The sequence below is a fragment of the Phascolarctos cinereus genome, unplaced genomic scaffold (genome assembly GCF_003287225.1).
Source record: "Phascolarctos cinereus isolate Bilbo 61053 unplaced genomic scaffold, phaCin_HiC Scaffold_1;HRSCAF=81, whole genome shotgun sequence".
NCBI classification, from domain to species: Eukaryota; Metazoa; Chordata; class Mammalia; order Diprotodontia; family Phascolarctidae; genus Phascolarctos; species Phascolarctos cinereus.
The window spans coordinates 158,470,611-158,489,879 of record NW_027555514.1 but is presented as its reverse complement, the minus strand read 5'-3'; the positions used below and the strand labels follow the sequence as shown (position 1 = coordinate 158,489,879).

Below are 19,269 nucleotides of genomic sequence, written 5' to 3'. Positions count from 1 at the left end.
TTTAGGTTAAGCCGAGTGATTCTCTTCTCTAGAGGTAAAAAGAACACCAAACATGTGACCTTTTGTGTTTCCCAGAGGGATGACAGCATATGGGTACCTTTAAATAACACTCTAATTAGGAGTCAGTTTGACATGACAGAAGCAGAATCCAGAACTAATGAAATTGGTGGGAAATGTTATTATTATCCATTTCCAAAGGGTACTTTAGCAATATCAATATTTTAAGCTTGAAAATTTTACTAACATCCAATATGGGCTTAAATACTATGTAACAACTTTGTATATGGTGTAAGAAACACTATGGCAGAATGGATGAAGTGCTGCTAGTCTTGGAACCAGCAATCTGGATTCAGATTCTGCTTCTGACACAAGTAGTATGACCACAGGTAGCTGAACCCTGGTAGCTCTAAGACCACAAGTTATGGGTGGACTGGAATCTGCATTGGTGGATGAATTTCCTACAAGAACAAAAACAAAGGTCCTTGATGTATTGACATTTATCGCTTGAAGTTGATGACAAAATCTTCCCTTGAAGCTCAGCTCAGGCCGCACTTTCTCTGCAAAACCTTTCCTGGGGTCTCCAGCTGTAAGTATTCTCTAACTTTTTTGAATTTCCTTTTATTTACTCATGTGTCTGCTCATTTCATAGAATTATAGCATCATAGGTATAGAGCTGGAAGAGATAAAGGAAGCCATCTAGTCCAATCCCCTCATTTTCTAGATGAAGAAATTGAGGCCTAGAGAGGTTAGTTGACTTGCCTAAGGTCACACAATTAGTTAGTGGCACTAGGGGTGTATGGGGTATTCAGGGAAGACTAGCACCCTTTTCAGGGCTCATCTACTTTTGGTGTTCACTCAACTCTCACCTGTGGCTCCAAGAAGCTGTAGCATGTGCAGCAGCCACACTCTGGTAAAACAGGCAGATGGGTTAAACCAGGTTGAGGGTAACTGACAGGCCTCAAACTTACTGATGGGTTAGGGGGGGTGTCTATCCCAAGCATGTAAAGACTTTTCTGGGAATGGGCAGATAAGAACAATTTGTTCCAATGGCCATGAAGGCAGCTGAAGCAGGTGCTGTGGAGCCCTTAGAACTTGATCAGACATTGAAGATGCCAAGTTCATCCCCTGTATCTCAGGTAATCACCAATTGCCCTGACTTTTGTTCTGCTGCTGGACTTCAATGACTCTGGATGAGAGAACAAGACTGTAGACTTTGTTCAACTTTGTGTCACTTAAATCCAATTTGTGATCAAGTCAATACATCACTCTGTGATGTCATTGGTTCTTTTCAAAAACAAAGGACAAACAACAACAACAATTAGTGACAGGTAGAATTTGAAACCAGGTATCTGACTCCAAATCCATTGCTCTTTTCACGTGCTACACTGCTGACTTGTATCCTTCCAGGAGAAAGTAAGACCCTTGGGGGCAGGGACTGTTTGATTTTTGTCTTTGGATCTCCAGCATCTAGCATATTGCCTAGAACATACTAGGTACTAAATAAATATTGAATTATTGAAGACATTTAACTTTTAAACTTGGTTCACCCCGCCTGCCAAATTGAGATATTACTTGGTGGTGTTAGGAGGCTTTCTTTGTTAATAGTTGATGAGTCCATAGAAGTAGAGAGTGCCAGGCCTGGACTATGGAAGACTCATCTTCCTGAATTCAAATTTGGTCTCAGACATTTACTAACTGTGTAAACCTGGGCAAGTCACTTAATTCTATTTGCCTCACTTTCCTCAACTGTAAAATGAGCAGGAGAAGGAAATGGCAAACCACTCCAATACCCTTACCCCAAATGGGGTCACAAAGAATTAGATACAATTGAAAAATGACTGTAAATATATGTATATATACATGTATTCACATATATATATATATATATGTGTATATATTTAATTAGATCATTGAATATATCTAACACGTTCTGCTATTCATCCTTAATTTGACTCCGTGATCCCATATCCTACGTGATCCATATTCTTTGTGCCAAAAACACAGATGCATGAAGGCAATGACACTTGTGAATTCAGGCAGAACCAGATTAAAATGTAATTGGGAAATACTTAACAAAACAAACAAAAATACAATGAAACATAGTTTTATATTTTAAAACTAAGTCAACAGAGATCCTAATGTATGGTGTAGTTTCTATTTGAGTTACACACTATTATCTTAACACAAGAATTGTGTCCAGACACTTAAATGCTAGAAAGTTAACTTTTTAAAAGAATGAACTCTTCTGTTTTGAGATGTCTGAGGAAAGGAAATAGTTGCTAATTTTTCTGAAAACAGAATGGGCACATGCAAATTACTCTGGCAATTACCTAAAATGTAATTTTTTTAAGGAAAGACAGAAAAGACTGGAAAGGGACTGAATTGTTTCAAAGTTAGGCCTTTTCTGACAATTGTTTTCATGTTACTTATGACTCACGTAATGTCAATATTAGTTAACAGATGGGCAAATATTGCCTGTATAATTCCCAAACAACTCTTTTATGGTAGGAGCAGTCTTTGACTGTTATGGGCTTTCTTTGTCAATATTGTCATAGGACAATATTGAATTGATATTATGTATTTTGAGAAGCACGTTGACTGTTATTTTCAGAGAAGCAACTTTAGAATTACTATTAATCTTTTTACTTCTGGCTCCTAGTACTTGCTTCTAGTCTACATGATGTCTTTCCTCATTCCTCCAACTGCTAACGCCCTTCAAACTACCTTGTATTTATTTTACTTTCTATATATTTAAATATGTGCATATTCTCACTATTGAAAGGATGTGAGAACAGGCTCTGGTTCATATTTACTTTGTATTCCCAGTGCTTGGCACATAGCAGGTGCTTAACAAAGGCTTGTGGATTGGTTGGTTGATTGATTCCAAGCTTTACAATTAATTACTGTGAAAGAACCTTGAAAAATCACTGGGTCTAGTCCCCTGACTTTTGGCAGAATAATGTCTATACTCTCCAAGGAGGAGCCCAGTAACAACTCATATTTATATAATGATTTTTTGCCTTACAGTGTTGTAAGATAGTAGTGCAAAGAAATCTAGAGAGTCAGTTCTATTCCTGAAGATTTCCAAATCTCCCTGTGGTAGCCTGTTTAAATGTTTACCATCTTGAATATAAAGTTATTCATCTCCAGTCAAAAATATTTCTTTTGCTTCACACTTCTTGGACATGAAGAATAAATGAGCATCATCTGCCCCACAGAACAAAACAAAACACCTGTCCTGAACTTGAAGATACACTTCTCTTTTTTAGGCAACTTTTTTTTTAAAGCAACCTTTTCCCACAATGTTTATTTTTCATCCCTTTAATCGTCACTTTTGTTCTTTTCTATTACTTATACCACATGTGAACAAAAGACGCAATATGCTCTAATAGGGCCTAAATGATCCTAACTGAAGCAATGGTAGGACCAGGTTCTTCGGTATGACTTTTAGAGTGCTTTCACAATCTGGCCCCAACCTACTCTTCCAGTTTCATTGTCTATTGTGTCTTTTCTTGAACTTTCCCGTCTAGTCAAACTGACTTTTTTTTTTTAAAGGCAATTGGGGTTAAGTGATTTGCCCAGGGTCACACAGCTAGTAAATGTCAAGTGTTTCATCTGAGGCTGAATTCGAACTCAGGTCCTTCTGACTTCAATGCCGGTGCTCTATCCACTGCGCCACCCAGCTGCCCCTAAACTGACTTTCTTGACACTTCTCACACATGAAACTTCATCTCCTATCTTTATGCCTTTGTACTGGCTATCACCCATACTAGAAGGCACTCTCTCATCACCTCTTCCTCCTAGAATCCTATCCTGTTCTTCCATTCTTCCATTCTTTCTTCCTTCTTTCCTTCCTTCCTTCCTGACTCAGCTCAAGCATCACATAAAACCTTTTCTGATCAGGAGTGAACCTGATTCCTCCCTCACCAATTACTACTGTCCTCCCTCCTTAACTACTTTGTTTTAAATCTGTATCATATATGTACATAACTAGCTCTTTGAGAACAGGGTGCTTTTCATGCCAGAGTGCTAAGTGCCTAGCATAAAATGCATCCTTTAAAAATGTTTCATGATTGATTGATGATTTCCCAGCCCTTGCACATCAGACTTCTAATATATTCTAGTATCTTTTTTTTTCCCTTTGGTACATTGATTTTCTTTCATCGTGGTCTTAAATTCAGCTTATCAACTATGCTTCAAGAACCTCTTATATACTTGTGCTAGTGGTGTTGACACATTTTTTCTTCTGGGAATTTGGGATCCAGTAGGCTCAGTCATTGTTTTAAGTTTGACTTTTCTGTTTTAACTGCTAAGCTACAATGAAGTGAAGGATCCAGCAACTTAGCAGTACACAAAACAAGTCCCCAGGAATCAGACAAAACAGAGACGACAACAACAACAACAACACCACCACCAAAACCCACTGGGAATTTCTGATAAACTATTTGGATAAGCTATTAAATGGATGAAAACCACTGGATAATCTACCTTTTAAAACTGTAAGCCTGGTCTTAGGGATAAAATTATTTTGTTAGGTTATAAAATTATAAAGGAGGCCCTTAGAGCTTTCTTGGAATTCCCCACCTCTGACAGAAGGCGAGTCTGTACTCTCTTGTTTTTGAAGATAAATCAAATCTAATTTCATAGGTGAAATCAAAATATAAAAGAGCATGCTTGAGATTACTACAAGTTCTCCTCAGTAGGGCAGTTCTTTCATTGAGTTGTTATATAGGAAGATGACTTAAAAAAATTAACTAGGGGAAGAGTGTTCTATCCTGTTTTTAGCATGTTGTGTCTTTCTCATATAACATTTTTTTAAATTAATGAACATGACACGTGGCATGAATATGACATTTAATAGTTTTGAGTATGTTGACACTGTGCTGGACACACCTCTGGGGTCTGAATTTTGCCTAGATCACCTCCCCCTCCCCCATGTTAGATCTCAAATTACAAGGTAAATTTTTTTCCCCCGATATTAAAGTTGTTGGATACTGGAGTGCCCCTTGGGGTCCGATTTTGGCCCACACAGTTTAGCCTTCTAAATTTCAACTATTTAACTAGAAATTGGGCTTTGTCTAGCTAGCTTGGATTTTTTTTTAATAGGATAGTTATCTTGAGGGGAAAAGGTTTCTGAAATGGCTTGTCTACTGGAGGCTCTGCCCCTAGGGCTATGCCTCCCCAGGAGGAGGATGCTCCCCGTGGCTGAGAGGCCAAGGCAGTGGCACCACCCAACTGGGCTTCTTCCCCCACGCCCTTGCCATCCCCGTTCCCTGGCAACCCCAGGGAAGGCTATCCTGCGTTAGGTGGCCCCGCAGCCCTACTTGGAACCAAAGCTCAGCTGGGCAGGGAGGCTGCCGCTGACTACCTCTTCTCGGCCCCCCAGTTCCCACACCACCTGCTCCCCTCTCGCAGCGCAGCACCTTCTCTAAAAGACAGCTCTCGAAGCTCTCGCGTCCCCTCCCTCAAAGCCAGCTCCGCCAACCTTCCCCGCCTCCTGTGCCAGCTCTGCGCGGCGCCAGCGCAGGGCCCTTTCCTTCCCTTCCCTCCCTCCTTCCTTCTCATCCTCGCTCTCTCCTTCCCTCCCTCCCTCTCCCGAGCCCTCCCTCCGTTGCGTGACGGAGGCTACCCGCGCTATCAGCCTGGCAATCCCAGGGGAAGCGGCAGCGGCTGGAGCAAAAACAGCAGTAGTGAGCAGAGGCCAGGTGGGGTGCGTACAGCTGAGAGGGGAGAAGACCAAAGGCTCGCCGGCTTGCCAGCTCCGCTCCGCTCCCTGCCGGCCGGCCGGTTGCAGAACCGCTCCTGCGCGTCTCGAGATATCTGGATCCTCCACCCTCTCGGGAGGTTTTCCCGCTTGCTCCCCAGCCTGGAGCTAGAGATGCAGCAGCTGAACCCGGCTGCGGCGCTCAGGAGAAGCCGGAGGCTGCCTGCCCGGGCTCCCAGGAGCGGGAGCTCGCAGTGCTGGCGCTCCGCTTGGTTCTGCTGCTGGGCGCTCGCCGCCAGCTGCCGGGCGGCTTGGGCTGTGGACCTAGCCGCCGCCTCCAGTCTCCCGTTACCTCCTTGCCAAGAGGTGAGCAGCGCCTGCTCTCGCCGCTTAGCGCGTCCTTTACTTGGAACCGTGTGTGTTTGTGTGTCTAAGTGTATGTGTGTGTGTTTATATGTATGTGTTTTCCCTGGCTTGTTCCCACCCTCTGTTCCTGCCTTGTAAGATCCGGGGTTTTGTCCGTTGTTGGGTCAAGCTCGTCCTCTAGGCTGGCCACTGGGAGAGTGGCTTATAATAATACTGATGTGTGTGTGTGTGTGTGTGTGTGTGACTGGGGGTTAATGATTTTTAAAATGTGCACGTGAGTGTTTTGGGGGCTCTGAGGGAGTCTGCAGTCCTCTCCCCCTCTCTCTCTCTCTCTCTCTCTCTCTCTCTCTCTCTCTCTCTCTCTCTCTCTCTCTCTCTCTCTCTCTCTCTCTCTCTCTCTCTCTCCCTCTCTCTCTTCCTCTCTCTCTCCCTCTCTCTCTCTCTTATTCCAGGGGTTGGAGACCACGGGTCGAAGGAGGGAATTTTGTACCGGAGGAGATGGGGGAATCCCTCTACTAGTGGGATTTGGAGCTTCTCTTAGTTCTCTCTAGAGCCTTGCATGCAGAGAACCCTTGCCTTTGCCTATTCCCACCATTCACTCTCCCTTTTCTACTCCTCCTCACCACGCCTCCTCCTACGGGTTAAGCAGACTTGCTTAAGCAGATCTTTGGTGTTTATTGGGATTCTGATAAATGTGGAAGATAAATAGGAGTGTGTGTGTGTGTGTGTGTGTGTGTGTGTGTGTGTGTGTGTGTGTGTGTGTGTGTGTGTCGGGGGGGGGGGTGGGAGGAGCAGAGGGAATGGAGTTTGGAAGAATAGAAAAAGGCAACTATAACATTTTGCTTTTGGGAATTGCTAAATGCCCTGGCTGAAGAGGTCAACACAGTATTCTATCTCTGTCTCTATCTACATGTGGATTTATTGTAATGGTGATGAGGGAAATCTCTTATTATGGACACTAGGCTTTCCTGTTCCAAGAAATTTTTTTTGGGGGGTGTCATTGTCTACTTCTATTGGGTATCTTTTTTTTTTTTTTTTAGGGTTCAGAGAATTCATAATGAAAATAAATGACAAGAAACAGAATTTCCCACTTTGAGAGGTGATAGCAGTGGAGATGTGGGCAGTGGGGATTCAGAAAAGCAAGCCTATTTTTGGATGCTTGTGATAAATTAGAGTGACAGGTCAATTAATTTGCAGGACAAAAACAGATGAGCTGATGGTCTTTCAGTGTAACAGGGCCAGACTATCCCCTGTCTATTGCTGTAACATTTACATTTTATTCTAGCTCTGATAAAGGAGGCATCTTCCTCTGGACATCCTTGGATGCCCATATGTCCCCTTCCCCCAGTCATTTATGATGAAGAGACAGCCACTCACTAAGGCAAGGTATCAGAGTAGGCTGGGCTAGACTGAAATGAATAGAAAAACAAATAAGAGGAATGCCTACCAGCTCCCAGATGTACTTTAGTTGTGGAAATCTGTGACAAATCTCAACAATCAGCTGTGTTTAATTTGAGTTTATCAGGATCATTAAAAAAATACACACAGAACAAAAATAACCCCCCAAATCCCAATTATCATGTGCCTAATCTTTAATCTCTCCTCTCCAGCTTTCATTTTAATCGTATCTAGAAAATAGTCCAGTCTTCCACCTTCCCTACTAAAACTGCCCTCCAACATTAGTCACATGAAAGAGAAAGCATGTTCAATAAAAATCCAAATGCGTTATATGTCTTTATGTGCATGCACACACACATACATACATACATATATATACATATATATATGTGTATATATATATATATATATATATATATATATATATATATATATATATATATATATATATATATTCAGCTTCTCAAGCCTTAACTTTCTTCCTGTTATTGGAGACTGCTACAGGAAACAGATGGATAGAAATGAATGAAGGTCAGGGTAATGCCCCTGCAGGAGTTGTGATGATGATGAATTAGTCACCACAACTTCAGCAGTCTTATAGGTGAGAACACAGTCTGTACGGAGAAGGAAAAGTAGATTAACTAAATCTGGTGCCAAGATTCAGAAAAAGGACCAGAAAAAGAAAGGTCAATTAGGAATCAAGGTTCAGGAAAGCTACATTCCTTGTTCTACTACTAACTAGACTTAAATCTAGTGCCTCATTTTTCTTACTTTTTAATTAACAAAATATATGGGAAGATTATATCAATGTAGTGTTTTTACAATTGTTTTTCCAGTCATGGTGATACACTCTGCTAGAAGGTGGCCAGAAGGTTGCCAAGGCTAACCCCTCTACGTGCACAAGTGTTTCCATTCTAATCTTGTCTTCTCCAGCAGATTGCTGCCTCCTCATTCCTGGTCTCTTACTAATCTTCAATACCTGTCTCCCTATGGGCTGCTTCCTTACTGCCTACAAACATGCCTATGTCTCCTCTATCCTCAAAAATCCCTCAGTTGATCTGTCTATTCCTGCTAGCTGTTATTTCATATTTTTCCCTTTCATGGATAACCTCTTTGATGTGGCTGTCTACAACAGGTGCCTTCACTTCCTTTCCTCTCTCTTAACTTTCTGCAGTCTAGCTTCTGACCTCATCATTCGACTAGAACTTCCCTCTTCAACATTGTCAATGATCTCTTAATTGCCAAATCTAATGGCCTTTCTCAACTCTCATTCTTCTTGATCTCTCTGCAGTCATTGACATTGTCAGTCACTCTTTTCTCCTTGATATTCTCTTGGTTTTCTTGACGACACTCTATCCTGGATCTCCTCCTAAATGTTTGACTGCTCCTTCTGAGTCTCCCTTGCTAGATCTCCATTCAGCTCATTGTTGCTGGCTGGGAGTATCCCTCAAGTCTCTGTCTGTGGCCCTTTTCTCTTCTCCCTTTTTACTATTTTATTTTAGCTCTCATGGATTCAGTGATCATTTCTATGCTAATGGTTCCCAGATTTACTTATCCAGCTCTAACCTTTCTCCTGATCGCTAGTCCTACAGCTCTAATTCCCTATCGGACATCTTGAACTGGATGTCCAGTAGAAATATTAAGCTCTATGTGTCCAACAGTGAACTCATATTTTCCCCCAAGCTCTCCCCTCTTCCTAATTTTCCTGTTGTTATTGACTGTACATACCACCATTTCCCTAATCACTCAGGTTCTCAACCTAGGTAGCATCATCCTCAACTCCTCACTATCTCATCCCATCCCCCTTCCTCCAACATCCATCCTAAAAGTTATAAATTTCTATCATTTCTACCTTCATAATCTCTCTCATACATGCTCCTTTTCATCCTCGGACACCTTCTTGGTCCAGACCCCCACCACCACACACCTGAACTGTTACAAAAGCCTTCTACCTCAAGTCTCTCCCCATTCTAGTCCATCCTCTCCTCAGCTGTCAAAATCTCCCTTTTCAATAAATGCCGATGACTTTTTATTACCTCTAGGATTAAGGGAAGGCAATAAACATTTATAGAGTGCCTACTGTGTGCTAGGGACTGTACTAACCATTATCTCATTTGATCCCTACAGTCACTCTTTGAGTTAGGTGTTGTATTATTCCCATTTTGCAGTTGAGGGAACAGAGGCAAACAGGTTAAGTAACTTGCCCAGGATCACATAGGTAGTAACTGTTTGAGGCTATTATTTGAACTCTAGAACTAGCACTCTATCCATTGTGTCACCTATCTGTCAAATATTTGATGTTCAAATTCCTCCATAAATGATTATAAATATTGTAATTATTCCTCAATAAATTCCTTCCTACCATTCTTCTTACAACTTCTTCTCTCTTCCCCTTCCCTCCAGCGTACTCTGCAATCCAATAGCCTTCTTGCTATTCCCAACATAAGACACTATCTCCCAACTCCATGCATTTTCACTGGCTGTCCTCCATGTTTGGAATCCTCTCCCTCCTCATTTCTATCTCTTGGCCTTTTTGTCTTTCTTTGGTTCCCTGCTAAAATTCTACCTTCTCTAAGAAGCCTTTCTTGGTTTGCCTTAATGCCAGTACCTTCCATCAAAGATTGTTTTGAAGAGATCCCACATATAACTTGTTTATGCATGATTGTTTACAAGTTGTCTTCCCCATCAAACTATGATTTTTTTAAAAATCAGGGGCTTTTTTTTTGCCTTTCTTTGTATCCTCAGTACTTAGCATAATGCCTGGTGCATGTTAGATATTTAATAGATTATTATTTCCTGACTGACCATCCATGTTCTTTCACTTGATCCTTGGTACACAGTTGTAATATGATTGATTGACCAAGGGTTGACATTGGCTTTGGCACAGAGCAAAATTGATTGAAACTTGTAGAGCTTGAAGTTTCAATTGTATGGATCAGATGAGCTAATGTATGTAAAATGAGGTATCACCTTAAAGGGCTATATAAATATGAATAGTTTTGTTAGTGTCAAGTAAGGAACAGAGTGAATATAATTAGTATAGTAAACCAAATAAGGGAGGAAATTATAATCAAGAGCAGTAAAGTTGGAAGTTATTGTCACCTCTTAATTATATGAGAAGAAAGGGAGCAAGAGTAAATTAAACCCAGGAATTGATAACCATACTATTAAATTTTGGCCCATAGTTTCTATCACCTTTTTTTTTAAAGTAAATTTATTCTTTTTAAAATCAGTACTAATAAATTAGCCATATGTGACTATTGTTGCTTGTTGAACTTCATAAGCTTTCCCTTCCTTTGACTCTCATATCTAAGTCATGTAACTACTTTGACCTTATCTTGGTAAATGGTGTGAGATATTAGCCTATGCCTGATTTCTGCCATATTGCTTTTCAGTTTTCCCAACAATTTTTACCAAATAAGGAATTCTTATCCCCAAATCTTAAGTCTTTACACTTGTCAAATATAAGGTTACTATGCTGATTTGCTGCTGTAATTCATTATGGTGTGGAGTAATAAGATGGCTAACGGGGAGTAGGGAGATTGAAGAAGAGAAATGAAAGTTTTTGCAGTTCTTGCATTGAGTGGCCATAGCACAATCAAGAATTGGTATGATTGGTTAGGATCTCTAAAAAGGAAACTAGGAAGTAGCTCTTGGTTAGAAGCTGGAGAAAAGAAGACTGAGATAAAGCTGGTTAACTATAGTTGCTTATACCTTGGGCAATGGAATAATATAAAACACTGACTATTTTGGAAAACTCAATTGGCGATTAAACCAATAAGATGAAAACAAAAGCACAAGCAGGAATGGAATGGTTGACAGTATAGAAATCAGAGTCAGGCAATATGAGCAGATGAAGGGCATAGTTGAACTTCAAGGGCTAGAGAAGACTTCAATATCTAGTTTCTTAATGGTGTAAAGTCTAGATAACAGTGCAGAATCAAAGCAGTAGATTTATCCTCTTTAGGCGTCTGAAGTGAAGCTGATAAAACTGTGAAACCAATGCAAGATTACAATTAACTATGTCTCCTGTTATCTCAGTGTCCCAATGTGTAAAATGTTGATTTTAAAATGTGATCTATTGATATTGTGAAGATAAAATGAGATAATATAAGGAAGAATAAAAAGCGTTACATAAATGTGAAACAGTGTCGTAAGCTGAACTGTGGAAATAAAGGCATAAAGCTGGTATTTCACAAATGGTTCTGCATCAGCACAGTGGAGATGAAGGGGTGATAGGCTAGTCTGAGACGGAATGGCACTCAGAAACATTCATTATAAGACTAAGCCGGAAAAAGAAAGTAGAAGAGAAAACTGAGTTTGGGAGTTAGAGCAAGGCTGGAGGCTTTGGTCCAAATGGATGATGACTGCTTAAGAGGAAAAGAATTAGCAGCTAAGTGGCCAATACATGCATTATTTAAGTCGAGAAGCCCTGATAAATCATTAAAGATGCTTGCTAGTTACCTCCGTGCTTCCATCATAGGTGGTGTTATGCAACTGTAGGCTTTGGATATATATTAGTTGATAATTATTAATACAAATACTTTTGTAATTTTTTTTCCAGTCAATAAACATTTTTTAAATGCATACTATGTAGCAGGCACTGTAATCAATTCTGGGGATACAAAGAAACTCAAAAGATAGTCTCTGCTCTTGAATATCTCACAGTTTAATGGGAGAGACAACATAAAACAACTAAACATCAACAAGCTATATACAGGATAAACTGGAAATAATCAACAGGGCAAAGGCACTAAGATTAAGGGAGATGAGAAAAGGCTTCTTGTAGAAGGCAGGATTTTAGCTGGGACTTGAAGGAAGCTTGGAAAGACAGTCCATCAACAAAGCCAACTGGACATTTATTAAACACCTGCCGTGTGCCAAGCACTGTGCCAAATCCTGGGAGGCCAAGAAGAGAAGGGAAGGCAGTCCAGGCATAGGAAGCAGCCAATGAAAATTCTCAGAGTTGAAACATGGAATGTCTTGTTCAAGGGACAGCAAGGAGGCCAATGTCACTGGATTGAAGAGTATGTAGCGGACTATAAAGTGTAAGAAGACTGAAAAGGTGATGGGGGCAGGAATGTGATAGGTTATGAATGGTTTTGAATGCCAAACAGTACATTTTATATTTGATCTTACAGGTTTCTCTTTCTTTCCTGAGTCCTATAATCCACTGACCTTATCTGTAAAGGTGTTCTTTGGGTTTGTTTTTTTTTAGCTCCAATAAATCAGAAGATTTTGATATAAAATAACTGCAGATTCTGCAAAGTCAAAAGGAATCTGACAGGTAAAGAAAAGGTCTTTTTTATGGGAAGATAGAAGAGTACTTTATATAGTTCTTTAAAAAGTATTTTCTTCATAACCACTCTGTGAGGTAGAATGTATAAATGTTACTAATTTCCAATTTATAGATGAGGAAATTGAGACTCAGAGATGGTAAATAATCTGCCCAGGGTTATGCAGCTAATGAATTCTGTGCTGGGGTTCTGACCCAAGCTCCTTCTGAATTCAAATCCATTATTTTTACCCTAATAGTATGCTGTCATACTGGGCCATGAGCTACTTAGAATAAAGAGAGCAAAGCTCCTGTTTTGGAGTAGTTAGCATAATAAAATGATTTCCCAGGCCAGCAGAGGTAGAATTTCCATTTGAGATTTGTCTATACTCTAAACCAAATTCTCATGTTTTAGGCAAATGTGGTGATCACACCATCAATATTTACAAAAACTGAGTTGACACATCCGTGAAGTGTCATATTTGAGCACAGATGAAAATAGCACAGCACAGTGCAGAATCTCCAGTATTCTTATTTTGATAGCACACCCTTCAGGAGAGAGGCAGATCTTGTAATTTCTTATTCTTGGGAAACTCCATCATGTTAGACACTTTTTGATTTTAATGGACCATAGGTCCTTCTGTCCAGGCCTCTGGACCTGATACCAATTCAGCACTTTAAGATCCAGTTAAAATCTCTTCTTTCAGGAGGCAGCTAGGTGGCATAATGGATAGAGCACTAGCCCTGGAGTCAGGAGGACCTGAGTTCAAATCCAAACTCAGGTACTTAGTAGCTGTGTGACCCTGGACAAGTCACTTAACCCCAATTGCCTCCAAAAAAAAAAAGAGTAAACTATTGCCTATCAAATGGGGAATGGCTGAATAAATTGTGGCATATGAATGTAATGGAATACTATTGAGCTATAAGAAATGATGAGCAGGCAGACTTCAAAGAAACCTGGAAAGACTTATATGAACTGATGCAGAATGAAATTAGCAGAACCAGGAGAACACTATACACCATAACAGCCACATTGTGGGATGACTAACTTTGATAGACTTGACTCTTCACAGCAATGCAAGAAGCTAAGACAACTCCAAAAGACTCAAGTTGGAAATTGCTATCCACGCCCAGAGAAAGAACTATGGAATCTGAATGTAGATGGAAGCATACTATTTGCTCTCCTTTTCCTCTGTTGGTTTGTTTTACTGCTTCATTGTCAGGGTTCCTCCCATTAGTTCTAATTGTTCTTTACATCATGACTAATGGGAAAGTATGCTCAACGAATGTATAAGTAGAGCCTGTATCAGATTATATGCTGTTTTGAGGGTGGGGAAGAAGTGAGATGGGGAGAAAATTTAAAACTCAAAATCTTCTGGAAGTGAATGTTGAAAACTAAAAATAAATACATTATAAAAAATAAATAACATCTCTTCTTCTTCTCACAAATTTTCCTTACCACAAAATGCCTTTCTTTTTGCCCTCTTAAAATTCCTGCACCACTTACGTATACTATACAATATAGTATTTGATTACATACCACTGTGTTGTTTCATGTCATTGTCATTTTTCCCTAATTAGAATTTAAGTCTTCTTTACTTATTAGCTTGTAAGCAAGCTCCTTGAGGATAGGTAAAACACTTTCTTTACATTCCCACAAGACTTGGTACATTCATTGTTTAATAAATATTTATTGATTTGGCTTGGTCATAAGCTTAGTTAAAAATATTTGGAATTATAGGAAATGCCAGAGGTAAAAAATTATTTTATAGATTTTAAAAGACCTCCCTATACCCCTTAGTAGGGCAGCTAGGTGGCATAGTGGATAAAGCACTGGGCCTGGAGTCAGGATGATTTGAGTTCAAATCTGGCCTCAGACACTTACAAACTGTGTGATTCTGGGCAAGTCACTTACCTCTGTTTGCCACAGTTTGCTCATCTGTAAAATGAGCTGGAGAAGGAAATGGCAAACCATTCCAGTATCTTTGCCAAAAAAACCCCAAATGGGGTTATAAAGAGTTGGACATGACTGCAACTACTGAACAACAACAAAAATACTTATTAGCAATCTACATTTTAGGTAGAAAATGCTTTTGTAGACTTTATAAGACCTCCCTATGCCTATTAGTAATCTGAGAGAAATGAGTGCTCTATTTGATATGATACCTTAGGAAGCAAAGGTTGTCATAGATTTAAATATGGAAGTACTTCAGAAACTAGCTAATTCAAACCCCTCATTTTTATGTACTAGGAAACTAAGCCTTAGAGAGGTGAAATGACTTGCCCAACATCACAGATTCAGAGGTAGGATTTGAACCCAGATTCTCTAAGTATGGGACTCCCCATTCCCCATTCTTTCTATGGTAACATATTGTCTCCTTACAGGATTACTAATAGTGAGCTGAGAATGGCTTGTTTCATTGAGGAAATGAACCTATCTGACACATAGGAGCATACATTTTATGCTTTGGTCCATGGGGATGGGCTCTCTATAAGTGAGGTGCTAAAAATGACTGAGCAGTATAAAGGCCTGGATTCCAATGCTTTTATTTATCTGGTAGGATCATTTATCAGAGATACTCTAGAAGGGATTCATTCATTGAGCATGGGTTGGAGTAGCTTGCCTATATGATCTTTCTCAGCTCTAAGATTGTATAACTATGTGAACATGATACTTTGCTTTAGCTGAGCTAGAGGAGAGAGTATTAATCAGAAGCTACTTGGCAGGTAGGATCCTTAACTTATTATTACATATGGTTGGAAAGAGAAGTTGATAAGAGGTGGCAATCAGTGCTACTATTTAACGCTCTTTTTTACAGTTGAAAACTAGTGGGATTTCCCTACAGAAGTGTAGGATGAGGAAGTGATTGAGTGCTACATCAACAGCTTCGGTGGAAAGGCTTCAGTACCCAATAATCTGTGTACCTGTAAGCCTTAGGGGAAAGTCATTCTGGAAAAGAAGGATGAGAAGCATTTGCATGAGAAAAGGCTTGCCGAGTAAAGACATGCCAAAAGCTTATTTTCCTCCCACTTTGAAGAAACTAGCATTTAAAAAAAAAAGGATTTGGCAGAAAATAATCAAGAAGGATAGTTTTGAAAAAAGGGGTTGGGGTCTGGGTGGAGGCTATTTTTTTTTTGATTGCATGTTTTTAAAGTTAATATAACAAACACTAGGGGCTGTTGGTAAAGAAAGTTGTACTACTTTGGTTATTGCATGCAAAAGAAGTGGATTTTAAGCATGAAGCACATTTTAGTGAACCACAAGCTCGATCTGATCCAACAGTATAACACAACTGCTATGAAGTCTGAAGGATCTTAGGCTGTATTAATAAAAACCAGAGTATCTAGATGGAGAAGTCACAGTTGTGTTTTATTCTTTCATGCTCAGATGATGCCTAGAGTGTTGTGTACTGTAAAACATTGCTTTCATTGATATATTTTGATTTTACATCATCATTCTCAAATATATTCCTCCTCATTCCCATATATAGCAAGCCATCCTTTGTAACAAGCAATGAAAAAAGAGGAAAAAAAAGCAGCAATTAATATAGTCCAACCCATAATCAAAGAATGACTCTCCTTTACAGCATATTTGATGAGTAGCATTATACAACAAATAGAAGCCCTGGGAATCTAGTATGTACAAAGTTTTCCAACCAGAGTACTTCACATGTAAAAAGAAGGGAGAGACACGAATATCTCGTTTTAAAATCATTATTGACAACACAGGGGATACAAAAAGATGCAAAAGACAGTTCCTGCCCTCAAGAAGCTTACAACATGCAAACAAATATATACAAAGCAAGCTATATACAAGATAAATAGGAAGTAATTAACGGAGCCAGGTGCTAGGATTAAGAGGGGTTGGGAAAGGCTTCCTGTAGAAAGAGGAATTTAGTTGGGACTTAAAGGAATTTGGGGAGAGGTCAATAGTTGTAGCAGAGGAGGGAGAACATCCTAGCATGGGGGGCAGCTAGAGAAAATGCCTGGAGCCAAGAGATGGAGTGTCTTGTTGGTGGAACCACCAGGAAGTCAATGCACTGGATTGAAGAGAGTGTGAAGGAGTAAAGTGTAAGAAGACTGGAAAGGTAGGAGAGGGGTAGGTTTTAAAGGGCTTTGAATGCCAAAGAGAACAAGTAGTCCCACCTTCAATTTTTACAGATGAGGAAATTGAAGCTTAAAGAGGTTAAGCATCTTCCCCTGTTACAAAGGTAGTAATTGACAGAAGCAAGATTTATATCCACATCCTTTAACTTGAGAAACTAGTTATTTTTCTACTGTACTGCAATTTCCTGATTAGATGAATGTGAAGATTTAGTTTATGGTAGAAAATAATCTCCAAAAGTCTGCCTGTTCCTTCTTATATTTTAGTGAGGACAACTTCAACTTCAGGACCTTCCTTAATAAAGATTTTCAAGAGATGAAAATGTAGGAATATTGGAAAAATCTAAATAAAAACAACTCAGATACTGCCATAACTTACCAACTTGTCAAATTTAGCTAATACTCCTATACTTCAAATGAAAGCATTGGAAATTGAATAGCTAATACAAAGATTTCTAAAAGTAGTAAAAGTCACTGCTGATGAGACTATGGAGAAGCAGACTTGCTATTACAATGGTGGAGTATTAAATGTGGCTTGAAAGAGTAGAATACTTATGTTCTTTGGTCTTTGATCTCACCCTAAGGATGTAATTGACAGGAAAAAAATTGATTAATACAAAATATTTACAGCAGAATTATTTCTATAATGTCTATAATCACTCTGTGAGGCCAATAATTGGAGAATGGCTGAAGAAGTTGTGGAATGTGAATATAATAGAATATTGTTGTGGCATAAGAAAGATACAAAAGTGAAGAATACTAAGAAATATGTCAAAATATACGACATGACACGGACAAAGCAGAATGAAAACAATACGCCCATTGACTATAATTATGTTAATATCAGTGACAACAAATTCCAGAAAAGTACACAGAAGAAAGAGTTCAACAAGGAACATAGAATCAAATAATGTTTTTTGTGACTATATTATTAAAGTTAATATGTCATGAATAAGTAAACTATGGCTAATGGAAGTAAATTCTCATTTATGTGCTTGCATATTAAATTTAGAATAAAAAAGGCATACAAGTTATTAATTGATGATTTCTGTCTTCTTGCCTTTGAAAAATTACATCTTAATAATGTCTGTATTTTTTCTAATTATTTTGCAATCTTCTCTTCCTTGAGGAATGTAAATAAATACCTGACTACCTTTTAAATGTCATTTTCAAAATGGAATTCTTCTTCTATGTTCTTCTATATATTTAGTGAAGCAGCAACAATTACACATATGTAACCCTTAAGATTTGCAAAGTACCTTATGTATATTATCTCATTTGATACTCACAATAACTATTATTAATAATTATTAATACATTATGTTATCATATACAATATGAATGATATTATGCCCGTTTCTAGGAAAATGAGGTTCAGAGAGGTTAGTTGAATTACCTAGGGTCACAAAGCTAGCAAGTTGGTAAGGCAAGAGTCAAACCCTGGTCCTCTTGACTCCAAGTCTAGCACACTATTCGCTATACCACACCTTTTCTTTTCTAGCTGGTCTTCTGGACTTCATTACTTGAGTATCACTTCAAGTTCCTCAAATGGCCTCGCAAATGATGAGGTTATACAGTCTAACTGTCAAGTTATCACTGTCATCAATCAAAATAGATTGCCCCAGAAATGCTGGTGAATGTCTTCAATTTCATGACTACTTGTCTTTCTTCCAGTTACATGTGTAAATGCACTTGGGATGAGCTACCTCTCTTGGCATTTTTCTTTTTCTAATCCTAGCACCTTGCACACAAGTCTTTGAATATTTGTTGTGTCTGATGCCAAGTTTTCTATGTACTCATCTTCCCCTCTACAGCTTTTCATAGTTTTGTGAAGTAGTACTATTCATAATCTCCAGTTGTCTTACTCCATAGTCTTTTGCAATTAAATACGTCCTCAAAGTCACTGCGACCCAGGCTTGGCAAAGAAATTGTTTGTTGGCCAACATAGTTCTAAGGATCTTTTGACCTCATCGTGGTGACTTTTATTATGCTTAAATTTCCCTGAGAAATGGTGATAATCAGAGTCACTTTTTACTTTTATTCCTTTTCAATAGTTTTATAGGATTATAGACCCTATAGTTTGAAGGGATCTCAGAGGCAATCTCCTCATTTTACCAAGGAGGCAACCAAGGCCCAGAGATGCTAAGTAACTGGTCCAAGGTCACATGTTGTTAGCACCAGGGATCAGATTTGTAGTCATGTTCTCTGCGCCAGTGTTCTTTCTACTGTATCATGTTTTGTTATTGTTGTTGTTCGGTCACGTCCCACTCTTTGTGACCCCATCTGGGGTTTTCTTAGCTAAGACATTAGAGTGGTTGCCATTTCCTTCTCCAGCTCATTTTACAAATGAGGAAACTGAGGCAAACAGGGGTAAGTGACTTTTCTAAGGTCATACAGCTATTAAGTGTCTGAGGCCAGATTT

At 39.2% G+C, this 19,269-nt stretch overlaps 1 protein-coding gene across 1 annotated transcript in view; it reads left to right on the top strand.

Moving 5' to 3' along the window:
- The first annotated feature begins 5,117 nt into the window (after positions 1-5,117).
- The window catches only part of ELAPOR2 (endosome-lysosome associated apoptosis and autophagy regulator family member 2), a 198,327-nt gene continuing 184,175 nt past the window's right edge, over positions 5,118-19,269 (top strand). Inside the window, 1 exon segment of the mRNA XM_020999772.2 lies at positions 5,118-6,070. Coding sequence (XP_020855431.1) covers positions 5,879-6,070 — 192 coding nt within the window. The 5' untranslated portion in view covers positions 5,118-5,878.